The sequence below is a fragment of the Alosa pseudoharengus genome, unplaced genomic scaffold (assembly GCF_046254945.1).
Source record: "Alosa pseudoharengus isolate Yale_2024_CS ecotype anadromous, Long Island Sound unplaced genomic scaffold, YU_APseudo_1.1 YU_APseudo_1.1_scf_2, whole genome shotgun sequence".
Lineage (NCBI taxonomy): Eukaryota > Metazoa > Chordata > Actinopteri > Clupeiformes > Clupeidae > Alosa > Alosa pseudoharengus.
In genome coordinates this window covers 52,486,514-52,509,935 of record NW_027468663.1, presented here as the reverse complement: position 1 = coordinate 52,509,935, position 23,422 = coordinate 52,486,514, and the positions used below count along the sequence as shown (strand labels likewise).

Genomic DNA, 23,422 nt, shown 5'->3' with positions numbered 1-23,422 from the left:
ATATGGCGATGAAGCTGCCAAACAGGAAGTGGACTAACATCTCTGTGGCATTTTGAGCTAACATAACAAAACTCGGTACCATTAGTCAGGACACTGTCCCAATCTCTCACAGCAATTTTTATGCATACATTGAATACTCTAGCGCCACCACCAGTTTAATGCTGGACATGCGTTCATGCGCGTATTCCTTGACTCTTTTGTCTGATTTTCACAATTGAGGTAGCGTCTGAATCCCTGGACCATCCCGAGTTCATCGACTCCTATCCCGTCACTTTCTGCAATATTGGACCTCCGACATATTGGATTTAGTCCAAACTCTACGAAAAGTTTCAGCGGTTACAAATTTCATCCGATTTTCACAGAACTTGGCGGAGATGATCTTCTGCCCGAGCCGCAAAAACGATACTTGTCAGATTTTTCAATTTCATTTTTGTTTGCCTGTAACAGCCAATCAAATATGGTGATGAAGCCGCCAAACAGGAAGTGGACTAACATCTCCGTGACGCTTTGAGTTAACATAACAAAACTCGATACCATTAGTCAGGACACTGTCCCAATCACTCACAGCAATTTTTATGCATATACATTGAACACTCTAGCGCCACCACCAGTTCAATGCTGGACATGCGTTCATGCGCGTGATCCTTGACTCTTTTGTCTGATTTTCACAATTGAGGTAGCGTCTTAATCCTTGGAACATCCCAAGTTCATCGACCCCTATCCCGTCACTTTCCGCCATATTGGACCTCCGCCATGTTGGATTTAGTCCAAACTCTACGAAAAGTTTCAGCGGTTACAAATTTCTTCCGATTTTCTCAGAACTTGGCGGAGATGATCTTCAGACCGAGCCGCACAAACGATACTTGTCAGATTTTTTAATTTTAAGTTTATTTGCCCGTGACAGCAAATCACACATGGCGACGATGCCGCCTAACAGGAAGTGGGCTAACATCTCGGCTACGCTTTAATGTATGAAGTCCAAACTTGGTACAGGGACTTGGTATCTGATTGTGAGGACGCACTAGGAAATTGGCATCATTTGGCCTCTATAGGGGGCGCTGCAATACAGGAAGTGAGCTTGTATCTCAGCAATGCTTTGATGTACGAAGTCCAAACTTGGTATAGAGACTTGGTACCTGATTGTGGGGATGCACTAGGAAATTGGCGTCATTTGGCCTCTACAGGGGGCGCTGCAATACAGGAAGTGAGCTTGTATCTCAGCAACGCTTTGATGTATGAAGTCCAAACTTGGTACAGGGACTTGGTATCTGATTGTGAGGACACAGTAGGAAATTGGCATCATTTGGCCTCTATAGGGGGCGCTGTAATACAGGAAGTGGGCTCATATCTCAGCAACGCTTCGTTGTATGAAGTCCAAACTTGATACATGGACATATTAGCTGATTGTGAGGATATGCAAGGAAAGTGGTCTCATTTGGCCTCTAGGGGTGTTGCAATAAAGAAAGTGAGCTCACATCTCAGCAACACTTTGGTGTATGAAGTCCAAACTTGGTAGACGGATATGGGAGCTGATTGTAAGAACGCACAAGGACATTGGTGTAATTTGGCCTCTAGTTGTGCTTTAACAAAGTAAATTAGCTTATTTCTCAGCCGTTCTTTATCCAATTGCCATCAAACTTGCTGTGAGTGCTTGCTCATCCCATGGCAACGCCATTCCTGCTATAGCGCACTGCTTGGCCCCCGCATTGCTGCTTGCAGCTATATTTGGGGGCCAAGCAGCGAAGCTGCGAAGGCACCCATTGAGTTACTAGCTTTTCCTATTATTACACTTCTGCCATTGGAGTCTATGGCAGCCCATAGAACGCCTGGCTAAAAAGTTCAGATTTTTTGGCAGAAAGTTTCGGGACACTCCACTGACCACTCACACTCATTTACGGACCTCTAAACCCAGCCATCTAGCGCCACCAACAGGTCAAAATCTGGCCGAAAATTGAACCGCTGGGTCTAAAGTTATGACATTTGGCACACTGATTCAGCACTGTCCCATGATGACTCTCACCAATTTACAGAACTCTATGCCCAACACTCTAGCGCCACCAATGGGTCGAACCTGGATTGCATTCACGCATGTGACCATTGAACGGTGCGTCCGATTTTCACATATCAGGCACCGTTGGAATCCCTGGACCGACCTAATTTCAATGAACCCTATTACGTCACTTTCCGCCATATTGGACCTCCGTCATATTGGATTTAGGCCAAACTCTACAAAAAGTTTCAGCGGTCAGAAATTTCATCCGATTTTCATGGAACTTGGCGGAGATGATCTTCTTCCCGAGCCGCACAAAAGATACTTGTCAGATTTTTCAATTTCATTTTTGTTTGCCCGTGACAGCCAATCAAATATGGCGATGAAGCTGCCAAACAGGAAGTGGACTAACATCTCTGTGGCATTTTGAGCTAACATAACAAAACTCGGTACCATTAGTCAGGACACTGTCCCAATCTCTCACAGCAATTTTTATGCATACATTGAATACTCTAGCGCCACCACCAGTTTAATGCTGGACATGCGTTCATGCGCGTATTCCTTGACTCTTTTGTCTGATTTTCACAATTGAGGTAGCGTCTGAATCCCTGGACCATCCCGAGTTCATCGACTCCTATCCCGTCACTTTCTGCAATATTGGACCTCCGACATATTGGATTTAGTCCAAACTCTACGAAAAGTTTCAGCGGTTACAAATTTCATCCGATTTTCACAGAACTTGGCGGAGATGATCTTCTGCCCGAGCCGCAAAAACGATACTTGTCAGATTTTTCAATTTCATTTTTGTTTGCCTGTAACAGCCAATCAAATATGGTGATGAAGCCGCCAAACAGGAAGTGGACTAACATCTCCGTGACGCTTTGAGTTAACATAACAAAACTCGATACCATTAGTCAGGACACTGTCCCAATCACTCACAGCAATTTTTATGCATATACATTGAACACTCTAGCGCCACCACCAGTTCAATGCTGGACATGCGTTCATGCGCGTGATCCTTGACTCTTTTGTCTGATTTTCACAATTGAGGTAGCGTCTTAATCCTTGGAACATCCCAAGTTCATCGACCCCTATCCCGTCACTTTCCGCCATATTGGACCTCCGCCATGTTGGATTTAGTCCAAACTCTACGAAAAGTTTCAGCGGTTACAAATTTCTTCCGATTTTCTCAGAACTTGGCGGAGATGATCTTCAGACCGAGCCGCACAAACGATACTTGTCAGATTTTTTAATTTTAAGTTTATTTGCCCGTGACAGCAAATCACACATGGCGACGATGCCGCCTAACAGGAAGTGGGCTAACATCTCGGCTACGCTTTAATGTATGAAGTCCAAACTTGGTACAGGGACTTGGTATCTGATTGTGAGGACGCACTAGGAAATTGGCATCATTTGGCCTCTATAGGGGGCGCTGCAATACAGGAAGTGAGCTTGTATCTCAGCAATGCTTTGATGTACGAAGTCCAAACTTGGTATAGAGACTTGGTACCTGATTGTGGGGATGCACTAGGAAATTGGCGTCATTTGGCCTCTACAGGGGGCGCTGCAATACAGGAAGTGAGCTTGTATCTCAGCAACGCTTTGATGTATGAAGTCCAAACTTGGTACAGGGACTTGGTATCTGATTGTGAGGACACAGTAGGAAATTGGCATCATTTGGCCTCTATAGGGGGCGCTGTAATACAGGAAGTGGGCTCATATCTCAGCAACGCTTCGTTGTATGAAGTCCAAACTTGATACATGGACATATTAGCTGATTGTGAGGATATGCAAGGAAAGTGGTCTCATTTGGCCTCTAGGGGTGTTGCAATAAAGAAAGTGAGCTCACATCTCAGCAACACTTTGGTGTATGAAGTCCAAACTTGGTAGACGGATATGGGAGCTGATTGTAAGAACGCACAAGGACATTGGTGTAATTTGGCCTCTAGTTGTGCTTTAACAAAGTAAATTAGCTTATTTCTCAGCCGTTCTTTATCCAATTGCCATCAAACTTGCTGTGAGTGCTTGCTCATCCCATGGCAACGCCATTCCTGCTATAGCGCACTGCTTGGCCCCCGCATTGCTGCTTGCAGCTATATTTGGGGGCCAAGCAGCGAAGCTGCGAAGGCACCCATTGAGTTACTAGCTTTTCCTATTATTATTACACTTCTGCCATTGGAGTCTATGGCAGCCCATAGAACGCCTGGCTAAAAAGTTCAGATTTTTTGGCAGAAAGTTTCGGGACACTCCACTGACCACTCACACTTATTTACGGACCTCTGAACCCAGCCATCTAGCGCCACCAACAGGTCAAAATCTAGCCGATAATTGAACCGCTGGGTCTAAAGTTATGAAATTTGGTACACTGATTCAGCACTGTCCCATGATCACTCTCACCAATTTACAGAACTCTATGCCCAACACTCTAGCGCCACCAATGGGTCAAAACTGGATTGCATTAACGCATGTGAAGATTGAACGGTGCATCCGATTTTCACAAATCAGGCACTGTTGGAATCCCTGGACCGACCTAAGTTCAATGACTTCTATTACACCACTTTCCGCCATATTGGACCTCCGCCATATTGGATTTAGTCCAAACTCCACGAAAAGTTTCAGCGTTCACAAATTTCATCCGATTTTCACAGAACTTGGCGGAGATGATCTTCTGCTCGAGCCGCACAAACGATACTTGTCAGATTTTTCAATTTCATTTTTGTTTGCCCGTGACAGCCAATCAAATATGGCGATGAAGCGCCAAACAGGAAGTGGACTAACATCTCTGTGGCACTTTGAGTTAACATAACAAAACTCGATACCATTAGTCAGGACACTGTCCCAATCACTCACAGCAATTTATATGCATATACATTGAACACTCTAGCGCCACCACCAGTTCAATGCTGGACATGCGTTCATGCGCGTGATCCTTGACTCTTTTGTCTGATTTTCACAATTGAGGTAGCGTCTGAATCCTTGGACCATACAGAGTTCATCGACCCCTATCCTATCACTTTCCGCCATATTGGACCTCCGCCATATTGGATTTAGTCCAAACTCTACGAAAAGTTTCAGCGGTTACAAATTCCATCCGATTTTCACAGAACTTGTCGGAGATGATCTTCAGACCGAGCCGCAAAAACGATACTTGTCAGATCTTTTAATTTCATTTTTGTTTGCCCGTGACAGCCAATCAAATATGGCGATGAAGCCACCAAACAGGAAGTGGGCTAACATCTCGGCTATGCTTTAACGTATGAAGTCCAAACTTGGTACAGGGACTTGGTATCTGATTGTGAGGACGCACTAGGAAATTGGCATCATGTGGCCTCTATAGGGGGCGCTGTAATACAGGAAGTGAGCTTGTATCTCAGCAATGCTTTGGTGTATGAAGTCCAAACTTGGTACAGGGACTTGGAACCTGATTGTGAGGACACAGTAGGAAATTGGCATCATTTGGCCTCTATAGGGGGCGCTGTAATATAGGAAGTGGGTTCATATCTCAGCAACGCTTCATTGTATGAAGTCCAAACTTGATACATGGACATATTAGCTGATTGTGAGGACATGCAAGGAAAGTGGTCTCATTTGGCCTCTAGGGGTGCTGTAATAAAGAAAGTGAGCTCACATCTCAGCAGCACTTTGGTGTATGAAGTCCAAACTTGGTAGAGGGACATTGTAGCTGATTGTGAGAATGCACAAGGACATTGGTGTAATTTGGCTTCTTGCTGTGAGTGCTTGCTCATGCCATGGCAACGCCATTCCTGCTATAGCGCATTGCTTGGCCCCCACATTGCTGCTTGCAGCTATATTTGGGGGCCTAGCAGCGAAGCTGCGAAGGCACCCATTGTTTTAGTAGTTTTTCCTATTATTATTATTATTATTATTATTATTATTACACTTCTGCCATTGGAGTCTATGGCAGCCCATAGAACGCCTGGCTAAAAAGTTCAGATTTTTTCGTCGAAAGTTTCGGGACACTCCACTGACCACTCACACTCATTTACGGACCTCTAAACCCAGCCGTCTAGCGCCACCAACAGGTCAAAGTTTGGCTGAAAGTTGAAAAGCTGGGTTGAAAGGTATTTGCAAGTCATTATTATTATGAAATTTAGCGCCCTGATTCAGGACCGTCCCATGATCACTCTCACGAATTTACAAAGCTCTATGCCGAACACTCTAGCGCCACCAATAGGTCGAATCTGGACTCACATTTACGCATGTAACAATTGAACGGTGTGTTCGATTTTCACAAATTAAGCACCGTTGGAATCCCTGGACTGACTTGAGTTGATTGACCCCTATTACGTCACTTTTGGCCATACTGGACCTCCGCCATATTGGATTTAGTCCAAACTCTACGAAAAGTTTCAGCGGTTACAAATTTCCTCAGATTTTCACGAAACTTGTTGGAGATGATCTTCTGCCCGAGCCGCACAAACGATACTGGTCAGATTTTTCAATTTCATTTTTGTTTGCCCGTGACAGCCAATCAAATATGGTGACGAGGACGCCAAACAGGAAGTGGGCTAACATCTCGGCTATGCTTTAATGTATGAAGTCTAAACTTGGTACAGGGACTTTGTATCTGATTGTGAGGACACGGTAAGAAATTGGCATCATTTGGCCTCTATAGGGGGCGCTGTAATACAGGAAGTGAGCTTGTATCTCAGCAACGCTTTGGTGTACAAAGTCCAAACTTAGTATAAGGACCTGTTACCTGATTATGATGATGCACTAGGAAATTGGAATCATTTGGCCTCCATAGGGGGCGCTGTAATACAGGAAGTGAGCTCGTATCTCAGCAACACTTTGGTGTATGAAGTCCAAACTTGGTACAGGGACATATTAGCTGATTGTGAGGACATGAAGGAAAGTGTTCTCATTTGGCCTCTAGGGGTGCTGTAATAATGAAAGTGAGCTCACATCTCAGCAACACTTTGGTGTATGAAGTCCAAACTTGGTAGAGGGACATGGTAGCTGATTGTGAGACCGCACAAAGACATTGGTGTAATTTGGCCTCTTGCTGTAAGTGCTTGCTGATGCCGTGGCAACGCCATTTCTGCTATAGCGCTCTGCTAGGCCCCCGCATTGCTGCTTGCAGCTATATTTATTATTGGGGGCCAAGCAGCGAAGCTGCGAAGGCACCCATTGAGTTACTAGCTTTTCCTATTATTATTACACTTCCGCCATTGGAGTCTATGGCAGCCCATAGAACGCCTGGCTAAAAAGTGCAGATTTTTGGCAGAAAGTTTCGGGACACTCCACTGACCACTCACACTCATTTACGGACCTGTAAACCCAGCCATCTAGCGCCACCAACAGGTCAAAATCTGGCCGAAAATTGAACCGCTGGGTCTAAAGTTATGAAATTCGGCACACTGATTCAGCACTGTCCCATGATTACTTTCACCAATTTACAGAACTCTATGCCCAACACTCTAGCGCCACCAATGGGTCAAACCTGGATTGCATTCACACATGTGACCATTGAACGGTGCGTCCGATTTTCACATACTAGGCACCGTTGGAATCCCTGGAATGACCTGTTCAATGACCCCTATTACGTCACTTTCCGGCATATTGGACCTCCGCCATATTGGATTTAGTCCAAACTCTATGAAAAGTTTCAACGGTCACAAATTTCATCCGATTTTCACGGAACTTGGCGGAGATGATCTTCTGCCCGAGCCGCACAAACGATACTTGCCAGATTTTTCAATAAAATTTTTGTTTGCCCGTGACAGCCAATCAAATATGGCGATGAAGCCGCCAAACAGAAAGTGGACTAACATCTCCGTGACGCTTTGAGTTAACATAACAAAACTCGCTACCATTAGTTAGGACACAGTCCCAATCTCTCAAAGCAATTTTTATGCATATACATTGAACACTCTAGCGCCACCACCAGTTCAATGCTGGACATGCGTTCATGCGTGTGATTCTTGACTCTTTTGTCTGATTTTCTGATCTTCTGACCGAGCCGCACAAATGGTACTTTTTTAATTTCAGGTTTATTTGCCCGTGACAGCCAATCACACATGGCCTTGATGCCGCCTAACAGGAAGTGGGCTAACATCTCGGCTACGCTTTAATGTATGAAGTCCAAACTTGGTACAGGGACTTGGTATCTGATTGTGAGAACGTACTAGGAAATTGGCATCATTTGGCCTCTATAGGGGGCGCTGCAATACAGGAAGTGAACTCGTATCTCAGCAATGCTTTGATGTATGAAGTCCAAACTTGGTATAGAGACTTGGTACCTGATTGTGGGGACGCACTAGGAAATTGGAATTATTTGGCCTCTATAGGGGGCGCTGCAATACAGGAAGTGAGCTTGTATCTCAGTAACGCTTTGATTTATGAAGTCCAAACTTAATACAGAGACAAAGTAGCTGAATGTGAGGACATGCAAGGAAAGTGGTCTCATTTGGCCTCTAGGGGTGCTGTAATAGAAAAATTGAGCTCACATCTCAGCAACTCTTTGGTGTATGAAGTCCAGGGACATGGTAGCTGATTGTGAGAACGCACAAGGACATTGGTTTAATTTGCGCCTCTAGGGGCACTATAACAAAGTAAATGAGCTTATTTCTCAGCCATTCTTTATCCAATTGCAATCAAACTTGCTGTGAGTGGTTGCTTATGCCATGGCAACACCATTCCTGCTATAGGGCACTGCTTGGCCCCTACATTGCTGCTTGCAGCTATATTTATTATTACACTTCTGCCATTGGAGTCTATGGCAGCCCATAGAACGCCTGGCTAAAAAGTTCAGATTTTTTCGTCGAAAGTTTCGGGACACTCCACTGACCACTCACACTCATTTACGGACCTCTAAACCCAGCCGTCTAGCGCCACCAACAGGTCAAAGTTTGGCTGAAAGTTGAAAAGCTGGGTTGAAAGGTATTTGCAAGTCATTATTATTATGAAATTTAGCGCCCTGATTCAGGACCGTCCCATGATCACTCTCACGAATTTACAAAGCTCTATGCCGAACACTCTAGCGCCACCAATAGGTCGAATCTGGACTCACATTTACGCATGTAACAATTGAACGGTGTGTTCGATTTTCACAAATTAAGCACCGTTGGAATCCCTGGACTGACTTGAGTTGATTGACCCCTATTACGTCACTTTTGGCCATACTGGACCTCCGCCATATTGGATTTAGTCCAAACTCTACGAAAAGTTTCAGCGGTTACAAATTTCCTCAGATTTTCACGAAACTTGTTGGAGATGATCTTCTGCCCGAGCCGCACAAACGATACTGGTCAGATTTTTCAATTTCATTTTTGTTTGCCCGTGACAGCCAATCAAATATGGTGACGAGGACGCCAAACAGGAAGTGGACAAACATCTAGGTGATGCTTTGAGTTAACATAACAAAACTCGAGACCATTAGTCGGGACACTGTCCCAATCACTCACACCAATTTTCATGCATATACATTGAACACAGTAGCGCCACCACCAGTTTAATGCTGCACATGCGTTCATGCGCGTGATCCTTGACTCTTTTGTCTGATTTTCACAATTGAGGTAGCATCTGAATCCTTGGACCATCCCGAGTTCATCGACTCCTATCCCATCACTTTCCGCCATATTGGACCTCCGCCATATTGGAATTGGTCTAAACTCTACGAAAAGTTTCAGCGGTCCCAGATTTCATTTGATTTTCACAGAACTTGGCAGAGATGATCTTCAGACCGAGCCGCACAAACGATACTTGTCAGATTTTTTTATTTCATTTTTGTTTGCCCGTGACAGACAATCAAATATGGCGATGAAGCCACCAAACAGGAAGTGGGCTAACATCTCGGCTATGCTTTAATGTATGAAGTCCAAACTTGGTACAGGGACTTTGTATCTGATTGTGAGGACACGGTAAGAAATTGGCATCATTTGGCCTCTATAGGGGGCGCTGTAATACAGGAAGTGAGCTTGTATCTCAGCAACGCTTTGGTGTACAAAGTCCAAACTTAGTATAAGGACCTGTTACCTGATTATGATGATGCACTAGGAAATTGGAATCATTTGGCCTCCATAGGGGGCGCTGTAATACAGGAAGTGAGCTCGTATCTCAGCAACACTTTGGTGTATGAAGTCCAAACTTGGTACAGGGACATATTAGCTGATTGTGAGGACATGAAGGAAAGTGTTCTCATTTGGCCTCTAGGGGTGCTGTAATAATGAAAGTGAGCTCACATCTCAGCAACACTTTGGTGTATGAAGTCCAAACTTGGTAGAGGGACATGGTAGCTGATTGTGAGACCGCACAAAGACATTGGTGTAATTTGGCCTCTTGCTGTAAGTGCTTGCTCATGCCGTGGCAACGCCATTTCTGCTATAGCGCTCTGCTAGGCCCCCGCATTGCTGCTTGCAGCTATATTTTTTCATTGCTTTTGCTTTGTAGCCTAAATATATCCTAATCTGATAATGCTAGTGTAGCCAATTCCAAGGGTGACGTTCACATCCTGAGGCCTGTCCTGTAGTCTTATTAATTGTAGACGTAGCCTACTAAATTGTCTGAACGTTTTTCACTGCATGAAAACAATTGTTGATTCTATGTGATTGTTGTTTGATAATAACTGAAAGTATATTTTTAATATCTTGGTGTTTACCATTTTATGTACTGTTATATGTTGTGAAACGCTCTGCTTATTCATTTCAGATGAGCATCTTGGCGCAATTGCAGAAGCCCCTGAAATTGAGAACCTTGAACAGAGGTAACCCATCAATGCTCATAATGTCTATACCCGATGACATTCTCTATTGTATATTTTCATGATATAAGCATTTATATATATTTTTTACAAAGCCTACATGACATGAGCATCGTGGAGGAGGATGTGGACGAAATTCAATGGTCTTGTTATGTGATGCACGTGCATGCCTTCATTGTAACCTTGCCTGTAACTCAGTCTAGGCAAAATAGCACTATACAGATTAGTAACAATATGTTGAACTATATAAAATGGCGTGTATGTCTAACGACACTGCATGTCTTCCACAGGATCAGCTTTCCAGGAGACTGCAAATTTAGAATGATGGCCCATGTTGCTTCAAAGGCACCATACAAAAAGGAAGGGTTCATGTGTAAATACCATAATTTGTTAATTTCTGTAAATAAATATATTGCAAATAACATTGTTGACCATGTTACTGTCATTTGGTGTTTCAAAATGGTAAATTACCACAACTCCTTTTTTAATTATAAGTTTGTGGATGTAATGTATGAGGTACAGCATGAACAGTCTCTTATCAATTCTAAAAGTTTTTATTTTCATGAAAGCAAAATATAGCGATGTACCGGTGTAAAATAAATTAAATACAGTTTTAAAAGGAACAGGCAGTACAAGAACACTAATACAAAACTATTTACAATAACACAACATTATAGGAAGGTGAAATAAATTCCAGAGATGTCCCTGAGGGTCAGGGAATTTATCCCTTATCCTACACACACAGCTTGGGATCACTCTTCTATTACCCTGTCCTAGAGACCCATGCTGCCAGAAAATGAAATGTCTGTAGGTAGCATATCTGAACTCTATTGTCATCACCTGGCTATCTTACATGGCCTAATGCTGTGATGTCTGTGATGTACTGCCTGTGAATCTGGAGAAAACCTTCATCTAGGCAGTGCTGTGTGTAGTGAGGCAGAAGGCTCACACAGGTGGCAGGGTTTTGTCCACAGCATTTTCTCTTCTGATCGATTGGCATGTCTCTGCAGTGTGTACAACTACACCAAGGCATCCCTGGCACAGGTGGGGGGACGACATGTCTGCACTGATGCATCAAACACCAGACCTGGCTGCCTCACTATAGCAACTGTGTGGTGAGGTTCCTGTGCTCTTGCAGGCTCATTCCATCCACAAGTCTGAAGAAATAAGACACAAGAAATAAGATCAGATAGGCTTGTTTAGGTAGCAAAGTTAGATTGTTAGCAGAGTAGTAGTAATAGTAGCCTATTTGATCAGTGTTCACACAAAATGATGAATACTATGTATGTGTATGGACAATGAAAAGGTGAAAATGTTGTGTAACATTTTCTATAGACCATAACGTAATTATGTGTCGTGATTTCACTGGGAGACAACTCGCATCATGCAGTTGACTGGCAACAGCTAGAAATTGCTACAAACAATTGAGATACAAACAGGCAGGGAAGCTACACCAAGCGCGTGACTGAAGCGTTCCGTTCACAACGCGTAAAATCAATTTTAGATGAATGGTCTATTTTTTTCTGCAGCAGACGCAACGCAAACGAACGTGCCTGGTGCAGCTTCCGAGCTAATTTCGGTGTCATTGACATTGATACTGTTCAGAGAAATATATTAAAAACACAAACCTCCGTTGCTTCTCTCCTTTGTCTTTGAAGTTCTTCCAGTCTCTCCTCGTCATCTTTTGGAGTCTTACTTTTTCTTTGCCTAGGAGGTCTCATCGATCCTCTGCCACCGGCTCTTGGCTTTTCTTTACCTTACCCTCTTCCTTTACCTTTCCCTTGCACCTCCGTTGCATCGACTGATCTCTGACTCTGCTCACTGAGAAAAATAGTAGGCTACGCTGTAAACATTGCCTTTACACTATTAATCTCGCACATACAGAATAACGATAGCACTGAATCTACTGTACTATAACATTAGCATGCATTCGTTTGGGAACCTGATAGCTGATGCTAGCAATGAAGTAGTAGCCTACCAAAATAATGAAAACGTAAAACTAGGCTATTCACTTTACATAGAGGTCATACCCAACATGTTTACTGGCTATATAACTAAATGCAATGTGTAATTGTTTTCTAAAGTAACCTTATAACTGGAAGGAACACCGGACGAAGTCGTAGTACTGGAAGCAATGTTAACTTTGGCATGAAACGGCCACCGTAGGAGTTAAAATGCGCTCGGAATGGGAGGGGCTAGAAAGTAATATTCAGTTGGTTGTCATATAGAATTTCACCGCTAGATGGGAGAAGTTCTTACACAAGGTAGCTTTAAAGAGACCAGCGGATCCTCTAACTCTTGTGGGTCTAACCTTAGTGCTGCTAATGACTGACGGACTCGACCGACGACCTGACAAAAAAAACATAGGCGCCAATCAGAGCTTCAGAGCTAAGGCGAGGCTAAAGATTGCGTTAGGTGTCGCTAAAGAACTCCCGTAACTCTCGCTACTTAACAGTAATTGCGCATGACATTAATTAATCCGCACACGAGTTTTATTTATTTTTATACCGTGTATTCTCCGTGTAAATTCATGCACCGAACCGTGACGCCCGTACCGTTTCGGTTCAATACGAATACATGAACCGTTACACCCCTAGTATGTGATAAAAGAAAAACCAAACTTATTTATCTCAAGTGTAGACACAATGAATGCGATACAAGTAGTCCAGAATCCAGTTACAGAGGGAGGTATTGATGCCCAGTTCACTGAGTTTGGTGATCAGTTTGGAGGGGATGATGGTGTTGAACGCTAGGCTGAAGTCAATGAACAGCATTCTTACATAGGTGTTGCTATTGTCAAGGTGGGACAGGGCAGAGTGAAGTGCCATAGAGATGGCATCCTCTGTGCTCCTGTTCTGACGATGAATTCAATGAATAGATTAAAGATCATTTGTACTCGTTTCAGCTACAATTTAAAAAACATTTGTACTGCAGACCTATGTATGTCATCATTTAACATTAATTTCAACTCGCAATTGAAAGTAAGGAAGGTAGAATAGTAATGATCAATAAGGTCTGCATTCCTGCATGCTCTGAAAACTCAAATTAGCTTTTTTTGCACATAAATATTGAATTTTATCAACCAAAATGAAGAGCAAAATCACATAATGAGTCAAAATATGTATGCCAACATCAAACACCACATATGCATCAGTAATAATAAGATTTGGATTATTTTCTGGGCTCTTATGAGTGTTTTAACAAAAAAAGCTTATAGGCGGAATTTCCTTTTTTTTTTCAAATCAGAGGTCAACTTTGAAGGCCTGTACAGCCACAAAGCTACAAGATCCAACTTGCTATCATACCATTTTATACTCCAGAGATATATAGCTTTCAGAAAAATATAGTGAGAATTTGCCCCCCCAAGTGGTAGTGACTACCCCCTGTGGCTCATGGACTATTGCCTCAACGCACCGTCAGGTGTCACGTAGTTGCAGTCACATGGCTGCATCAAGTTTCGTTTCATTTATCAATTCAAAATAGCCGACGATTATCATCAAATACTTAATTTCCAAAGCAATGAAGGCTGTTTATACTAACTTAATATTATGCATATCATTGTTAATATAGTGCTATAAATGTAGCACAAACAACGCTAGAGTTTGTTTATCAAGCATAGTCTATATTTTAATGGAGCTGGCAAAACCCCTTAAAATGACAGTGCACCATTTATACTAGTACTTCAAACTAGTAATGTTTTAACAGGCCTAGTAGTATTTTTCATATTTTAAACAAAAATACTTTTATTTTATTTTATTTTTTTTGGGGGGGGGGGCACCACAAATGCAGTTCTGCTTAGGGCACCCAAATGGCCAGCAGCAGCACTGGGAATTACAGTAATTTTCCACCTCCCCTTGAGATGAACAATGATTTTTACCTTTCTCCAGTTCATCCAGCCGTTCTCTGAGTCTGCTGATACCACTTTTAGGAAAATTGCTGGAAATCTTAGACACTTTTTAACGTGATGCTAGCAGGCGAGAAGTTAATGGTCTAATCAGATTCAATGATCTATGCTAGGCTGGAGCTAAAACTGGTATCGCCAGACTCAGAGAATGGCTGGATGAACTCGAGAAAGGTAAAAATCAAATGTTTAACTCAATGGGAGGTGGAAAATGAGTGTAATTCCCCAAATGGTGGAATATCCCTTTAAGAATTGTTAAGACTTTTTAAGGATCCACGGGGACCCTGAATATTCTCCACAATTCTCTTTCTAATACTTCCCGTTTGGAGCCATGATTGCATGAATGTTTTTGATCCATCATATTTGCTTCCTTTTCCTTTGCTTGCCATCATAGCTTAGCTTGTCAACCATTTGCTAATGCTCCATACAGTTAAACTAGCCTAGGCCTATTGGCTCCTATTGGCTGATATAAAGACGAATATAGGCCTACTTTTAAACAATAAAAAAAAATGTTTCAATTTAACTTCATTGATCGCGTGGTTAAGGATTTTGAATTATATACAGTATATTTTGATATAATCTGAAGTGATAACTGTATGTCATCTTTGTAAAGAAAAATCTTGGAGACTCCTAGAGTACCATTAGAAGGAGTCCGTAGAAGGAGTACACGTACCATAGTTTGAGAACCAATGCACTAAGAAATAACAAAGTGAAAATATCAAAGAAATGTCTACTCTTTAATGTCCAGAGTAAAATGTTTGACAGGGCTTTTATTGAAAGTGTTTTAACTTTCTGTATCATCTGCTGGTTTGGCAATACCACTCAGTTACAGAAAAAGACTGACCGAAAAATAACTAGATGTACCGCAGAGCGGTACAAAATATGACCGCCGCCCAGTCCAGCACATTTTTTCCACAAAAAAACGCTGAAAGGCATATATGATTCTAACTGTCTCACTGAATTGCATTATGCACACTCAATTCTCACTGGTATCTGCTAGACAACAAGTATCAAAACATGATTAGTTCATAGATTTTACATGTAAAATACATTTTATACAACCCCACCCCCATCTTGCCTGTTCATAATTCTGAGAAATTCTTGAATTGTGTGCATGTGTGCGTGTACATGTTTATGTTTGTGTGTGTGTGGGTGGGTGGGTGGGTGTATGTGTGTGTTTTGTGTGTGCGTGCTTGTGTGTGTGCCTGTGTATGTGCCTGTGTGTGTGCATGTGCATGCATGCGTACATATGTCTACTGTGTGTGTATGTGTCATACGTATGATTACTGTGAATGTATGTGTGTGCGTGTGTATCTGTTTATGCACATGTTTGCATATGGAATGGGTTAACATGACCCCTGGAGGCAAACATACGCAAAAAATGGGTCATCCTAGGCCCTACGGTTCTCAAGATATTCACAGAAAACTCTGTTGATGTACGGTCACTAAATGTACTCATAAATTAATTTATTGTATGGCCCCCCATGAACGAAAGTCCACGAAACTTGGCATGCATTCGAAGGGTGTCATAATGATCCTACACTTTCAGTTTTGTGCAGTTTTGACCATGTCAGCCAGAGATATTGTGATTAAAACACCACATTTTTTGCTTTTTAATTTTTAACTAGGTGGCGCTATACATGGAATAAGTGGTAATGGGATGGGTTGACATGGCCCCTTAAGACCAACATACAAAAAAAGGTGGTCCTCCTAGGCCCTACGGTTCTCGAGATATTCACACAAAACTGTGTCCGGCCACCTACAGGCCAGTTGGTGTACAGTAACATAAATTAATTTATTGTGTGGCCCCCCATGAACAGAATTCCACTAAACCCTACGGTTCTCGAGATATTCACAGAAAACTGTGTCTGCCCTACCCTCCTTTCGGGGGGTCCAGTCCAGCAGGGGGGCTACAGATCAAAACGAAAAACGATGGTTCCATGCTATTCCAGAGACCGGAGTTCCAAAGAATCCTTGACGGAAAATTGGCCATGCGAAAAAAAAAAGAACAAAATCTGACTAAACCTATATGACCGCAGCTTCGCTGCGCGGCGGTGATAATAACAATAGCCAATAAACTATGAGGAAGCATGCTACCAAGCATAGCTGTCAACCCTTCCGTTTTTTCCGGGTTTCTCACGTATTTTAACTTTTTTCCCCGCTCTCTTCCCGTTTTAATATTTTCCCGTAAATATCCCGTATTTTAACAATCTCATTACATTAGCTCTACCATCAGACTTGTCAGTCTCTGTCCTGTTGCTACCCCCTTGCCCTTCCAGCGAAAGAAATGTTTTTAAAGCATCGTTTTGCTTGCTTGAAGGCGACAGTGAGACTATTTAAGATGACAGCGTGGTTGTTGTGAGAGCAAGATTCAGTGGCACCTGCATAGTACGGCCGCACGCACTGTGTGTATCAGCCTACCAGGCTACTCCGCTACGAGTAGAGAAAGAATTCCCCCTGTTTGTATATTCACTCCAAGTTGGCCTACCATAACTTCCCAACTCTGCACTGTAGCCCATAAACTGCATGACAGGCTATTTACATTTTTCTCTAAAAATAACCAATGCATTTGTTCAACTTTATTATTTTTAAAGCTCAATGTTGACAGCTATGCTACCAAATAGCCCATGGCTGCATTTACAAAGACTGACAAATGAACAAGGCCAGAAAAATAGTATGTGACAAGAGGAAATCCATTGGCTTTTCATTTAAACTGCTGTCATGTGGGCGGCAATATCCCCTGATATAGTTACCAGCACCTTTCAGCAATGTGCTCCAGAGAAACCAAGTGTCCTTTGCTTGACAGTATTGGCTAAATATTGTGTGTATGTTCTCTGCTTTCTCAGACAGGAAATCCATCATCAGGAACATGGCACTCAATATCTCACTGTTTGCCGCAGGATCTTTTTTTTTCTCTTCCTCTTGTGCATAACTTTCACCACCTATAAATTTCAGCAGAGGCAAAAGTCATTCATCGATCCTGTCAATGCTACCATGATTCTGGTGTGGCACTGGCCCTTTGGCTATTCCACCCAACTAAACCCCAACATCTGCAGTGAAACCTACAGCATTCCCAACTGCGTCCTCATGGACAATCGCTATTGGTTCCATAGGGCTGACTTTGTAGTCTTCCACAACCGGGAGCTGATCACAGGCAGCCAGAGGCTGCCGACAGATCGCCCACGGCCCCACTATCAGCGTTGGGTCTGGTTCTCGCTGGAGAGCCCTGAGAACAATGGGAACTTGAGACCATTTGCGGGTTACTTCAACTACACCATGTCCTACAACCGGGATGCCGATTTCTACATACCATATGGAAGGCTTGTGCCAAAGAAGCCGGTGAAGGGTGTGACAGTTGATGATTTCATACCAAAAAATAAGTCTTCACTGGCATGTTGGGTTGTGAGCAACTTTTCACCCAGACATAAGAGAACATCTGTGTACAATAAGCTTAAGAAAGTCATTCAAGTGGATGTATACGGGGATCCATTTAATAAGTATCTGAGTCAAAGCAGTCTGCTCCCCACAATCTCCCGTTGCTATTTCTACCTGTCTTTTGAGAACTCTCAGTTCAAGGACTACATCACTGAGAAGTTCTGGAGGAATGCCCTGTTGGGTGGCGCCGTGCCAGTGGTTTTGGGGGCACCCCGGGCACACTACGAGGCAGTAGCACCAAAAGGGTCCTTCATCCACGTAGACGACTTCAGTTCTGTGGAGGAACTGGGAAAGTACCTGACGGACCTGGCTGAGGATAAAGAACGCTACGCCTCATACTTTACCTGGCATCTGAATTACACCGTTCAGGTTGGTGGCACCTGGGAGCACAGGATGTGTTCAATTTGCACCATGACTGACAGCCTGCCACCTAAACAGGTCTATAAGGACCTGCAGGCTTGGGAGTGGAGTAAATTAATAAATCAATACAGTTATACCAAAACAGAGTGAAAGCACCAATCACATATTTGTGCTCTTAATATGATTTTATATCAATATATTTCTTACAGTTATGATATGGTTTTAGTGGAAGAGTTCCAATGAATGAGATTTTCTTGTATTTTGTGTATGTGTTGCACATGTGTTGTCAATTCAGTGAAGACGTTTTTCTTTTTTTCAAGTTTCTTTCTTTTGTCAGTTTGCATGTTTTTTGTAACCTGACTCTCGCCAGATGAATTTCGTTCCGCCTAGCTCCACTCACATCCATCTGGGATCGCTTCCGTTGAGAGTGATTTCGGCACCAGATTTTATGGTAGAACCAATCAGGAGGCAGGGTGGGAGTTTCATAAATGTGACGTAGCGGAGAAGCGACTGTGAGACTGTTTTGATTCAGACAACGCATCGAGGAAGCAAGCGTCACGGGTTGGCTTCGATGTGAGTGGTTGAAGTAGCACATCAATAAAGATGACGGACAAGTGGCTTTTCCAATCATATGCAAGGATTTTTGATAAGGCCCAGCCTTTTGAAACACCTTTCCAATGGAGCGATCCCAGATGGATGAGTGGAGCTAGACGGAACGAAATTCATCTGGCGAGAGTCAGGTTATGTTTTTTGTTGATTTGCATGGGTTTTCTTAACATGTTCTTAATATGCCAGAGCAAGTTTGCATCCCTCTGCCTTTGCAACCTTCTTTGCCTATTCAGACATTAACTTTTGAATTTTGGTTCATTTCTGGTTTGCTTGGTAAAGGTAGCCAATGCAGATTTGTTGTTGTTGTTGTTTTGGCTACTGGGCTCCCCCTGCAGTTGTGGAGTATTCATATTTTACACAGCTGTCATAATTACCACTCATGGGTTGTACCCTTCCCCCTGGACACAGAACATTTTGTTTTCAACCCGGCAAAAATAATCTCAGAAGAGCTATGTAAGGTTATATCACATTATTTCTTACAAATATTAGGTTGTTGCACAATTGCCGTAAAACTGTTTGTGATTCTCTTGGTCTGGGGAGAGTGAAGTTGCGAGGGTTGAGTACAGATAAGGTGCTCTATTCCCTCTATTACAAGTTTGTTTACCATCAAAATGACTTCAAAGTTGTTGTATTAAGGTAAAGAATGTGCATAAGATGCCTTTAATAGTCCTCATTAGAGTTTTATAAAATGTCATCCCCCTCTTTTTAAACAAGATAACTGATACAGTAGGGGGATGTGACAAATCACTCACTAGGTAACTGAGTGTTATTGACTAAGACTCAATAAAAAGATAGAATTTGAGTGTCATTTCTTAGACACATTTTACAGGAAATGACAAAGGGCTGTAAAACATTTAGTCAGACTGCATTCTGACTTTCCTGTCAGTGTTCAGATCTTAGAATTCTCATACATGCATTGTGCAGCTGGAAAACATTGTGTTTTGTCCTATAGTACCTAAACTTGAATTGTAGATTGAGGCTTATTCATCATGTATACCAAGTCTTTAATATGTGAATCAAACTGTGACAAGGGTTCCGTAAGAGAGCCATTCCCCGAAACAATTGGACGGCCCGGAGGGTTTAATAAGTGTTTGTGGATTTTAGGGAGAGTGTAAATGACAGGTCGTTTAGGATTTACTTGAAACATGAACTTATATTCAGCCTCACTGATCTGTTCCTCACGTAAAGCCTGTTTCAGGACTGTCTTAATTTCACTGCTGAATTTACTTGTGGGATCTGACTGTAACGGTATGTACACATCACCATCACTCAGTTGTCGCAACAATCCTTATTATAACAACAATCCTTATTCTAAGTTCCTTAAGACATATTGGAGGTACAGTACATTGACGATTTATTTTTCATTTGGAGTGGCAGTACTGATGATTTAAACAAGTTCCATGAATATCTCAACGCGAAAATGGATTTGATCAAATTCACACTAGAATTTAGTTTCGAACGCATTTCCTTTTTGGATGTTCTTGTTAAAAAAGTGGGTACAGTCTTGCATACCGAGCTATTTAAGAAAGAGACAGACAGGAACACTTTTTTACATTTCAGCAGTTATCATTCACCTGCTTTAAAGAGAAGCCTCCCTTACAGCCAGTTGACTAGAGTCAACTGTGACTCTGACGATACGTTTGAGTGCCATGCCAAAGTCCTGTGCGATGGATTCAGGGATAGGGGGTATGGTGATAATTTACTTAACCAACATTTGGGAAAGGTGCGTCAGATTTATCGATCTGAGCTGCTTACATCTAAGTCCAGGAACACTTCTGATCAGGGGTTAGCCATGGTTTCCATAGTCTCATATCACCATCAGTAAAACGCATAGTCAATAAACACTGCCACATAGTGAAGACAGATCCACAAATTGCCAACGCTTTTACTTGCCCACCCAGACACTTCTAGGACATCCAACTTACGGGATTTTTTTAGTTAAATCTGATTTGCCCGCCACTAGACCCACACATTTTTTGTCACAGATCCCCAGTGGCAATTTCCCATGTCATAACTGCGTACACTGTCATGCTATGATTAAGGGGAACACATTTTTGCACCCCAATACAGGAAAAAAGATTGCAGTGAGAGGTAGAATTACATGCAACACCAAGTATGTGGTTTACCTTCTTAAGTGTCCTTGCAACTTGTATTATGTGGGGAAAACAAAACGGTTACTAAAAACTAGAATATGTCAACATAAATGTTCCATACGCAACCACGATGAGAAATCATCAGTGGCTAGACATTTTAACCGGGTTAACCATAGTACCGATGACTTAAAATACATGGGGATTGAGGTTGTGGAAATGCCTCGCAGAGGTGGGGATAGAGAGAATCGACTACTTCAGAGGGAGGCTTATTGGATACACTCCCTGGACACACTCATTCCCAAAGGGATGAATGAGGAAATTATATTGTCTTGTTTTTTGTAATATGTGGTATATGGTAATGTTTGGAATGTGCAGGACTTTGACATAGGTTGTTCATGTTTGTCACATATTTATGCTGTTGTAGTTTGTTGACTTTTGTCTTTTGTTTTTTGTTGCAAACTGCAGTTCAATTATTCTATGTTTTTGTACATTGAAACTGGGTCTCCCCCTGTTGAAGAGCGCTGGGTACCTGTGGGGGTTAAAGGTGATGATCTAGTTCATTTAAACACACCTACTTGGGGTCAAGGGTGAAATTGCCTTTTTTCACACTGAAGAAGGGTGTCAGCCCGAAACGTTTGTGAGGCAATTAAAAAGTAAACGAAACTGTTGAGTGCTTGCTTTATTTATTTTTTAACACGGAAATGATGCCAAAAACCTCCCCTACGATGATGAGTGACAGGTCTTTGATGGTGAGTATGCATGTGCTACTGTGTACTGCGAAGGATGGAGGATGATGAATAAATAGCCTAAATGAATATGTAAGACAAAGCAAATTGTTTAGTAGCTTAATGAAATACATAAGGGATTGATCAGTATCTTGTAAATGAATCTGTATGACAACAAGTTTGCAAAGAGGAGAAACAGTTTAATTTGATTTACAATGAAACGTTACATATAGTTTACATGTTGACAATGAATGGTTTTGATGGTTGTTGGTGGCGTTATTGTATCACTTAGTTACAATGCACAATTATTCCCTCATGATTGGGAGGTCTTGTAGCTGCATTCACATTTCAAAACATTGCAATGTGAAATGCCACAAAAGCGGCTCAGGATTGTTTGTGAAAAGGTCTTAGTGAGTTAGGAGTCCTATTGACTTCTTCTAAGCTATCCCACACTTAGGTGCTACTTTTAGGGCTAAAATGCTTCGTGAAATACTCTTAGTTAAAAAAATTAGGAGTCCTAAAGTTACGAGTGACACATTGCTAGGTGTTTCTCCTAAATTCCCTAGTTAGGAGCTACTTTTAGCCTTAAGATTCTTTGTGAATACAGCCCCTGCTCTATAAGCACCTTATGTCGGCTTGGGATTGTTTTGATAGCCTATTGATGCATCTCAACTCTATTCCATCAAGGGTGGTGAAAGAGGCATTTGAGAGTGTGGGTCCCTCCATCCTCTCTATTATCAATTCATCACTTCTGGCCAAGTACCAACTCATTTTAAACATGCAATAGTGCAGCCCCTGCTTAAAAAGCCAGAGCTTGATGACACTGACACAATTATAGACCCATCTCAAAATTGTCCTTTCTTTCTAAAATCCTAGAAAAGGTTCTTTCATCAACTCCAATCCTTTCTATCAGAGAATGAGATGTTAGGCATCTTCCAGTCTGGATTCCGACCTAAACACAGCGCGGAATCTGCTTTAATTAAAGTCACTTAAGACTTGTTACTATCAGTGGATGCAAAGAACTGCGCATTACTTATGCTGCTAGATCTTAGTGCCGCCTTTGGCACTGTAGATCACTGCATTCTTTTAGAGCGCCTTGAGCACTGGGTTGGAATTTCAGGTACTGCACTGAAATGGTTTGAAATGCTCCCTTATCTTATGGTGTTCCACGGGGATCAGTGCTTATATTTGTATTTTAATCTCACTGTACATGTTGCCACTCAGTCAAATTATGAAAAAGCATATCCTATCATTGCTATGCGGATGATACACAACTGTATCTCCCATTTAAATGTGGTTCCTCTGGTGCTCTAAACCCATTGCTTGATTGCCTAAAAGAGATTAAACAATGGATGTCCACCAATTTTTAAAAACTGAATGAATCCAAAACAGAAATTCTATTTTTTGGTTCACATGAAGCTGCAAATAATGCAATTAGTGAACTAGGGTATTTTGCCAGATATGTAAAACCTTATGCAAGAAATCTTGGCTTTCTTCTTGACCCTGATTTTAAATTGTAGAAACAGATTAATGCTGTTGTCAAGTCATCTTTTTACCAAAGCCAAAACTATGTTTTCTTTCAAATAC

The 23,422-nt window shown here is 42.2% G+C and overlaps 1 protein-coding gene across 1 annotated transcript in view; it reads left to right on the top strand.

Moving 5' to 3' along the window:
- Positions 1-19,055, top strand: part of LOC143135402 (alpha-(1,3)-fucosyltransferase 7-like) — a 78,560-nt gene extending 59,505 nt beyond the window's left edge. The window contains exon 2 of the mRNA XM_076296077.1: positions 17,460-19,055. Coding sequence (XP_076152192.1) covers positions 17,460-18,558 — 1,099 coding nt within the window. The 3' untranslated portion in view covers positions 18,559-19,055. The remainder of the gene's footprint in view (positions 1-17,459) is intronic.
- The last annotated feature ends 4,367 nt before the right edge of the window (positions 19,056-23,422 follow it).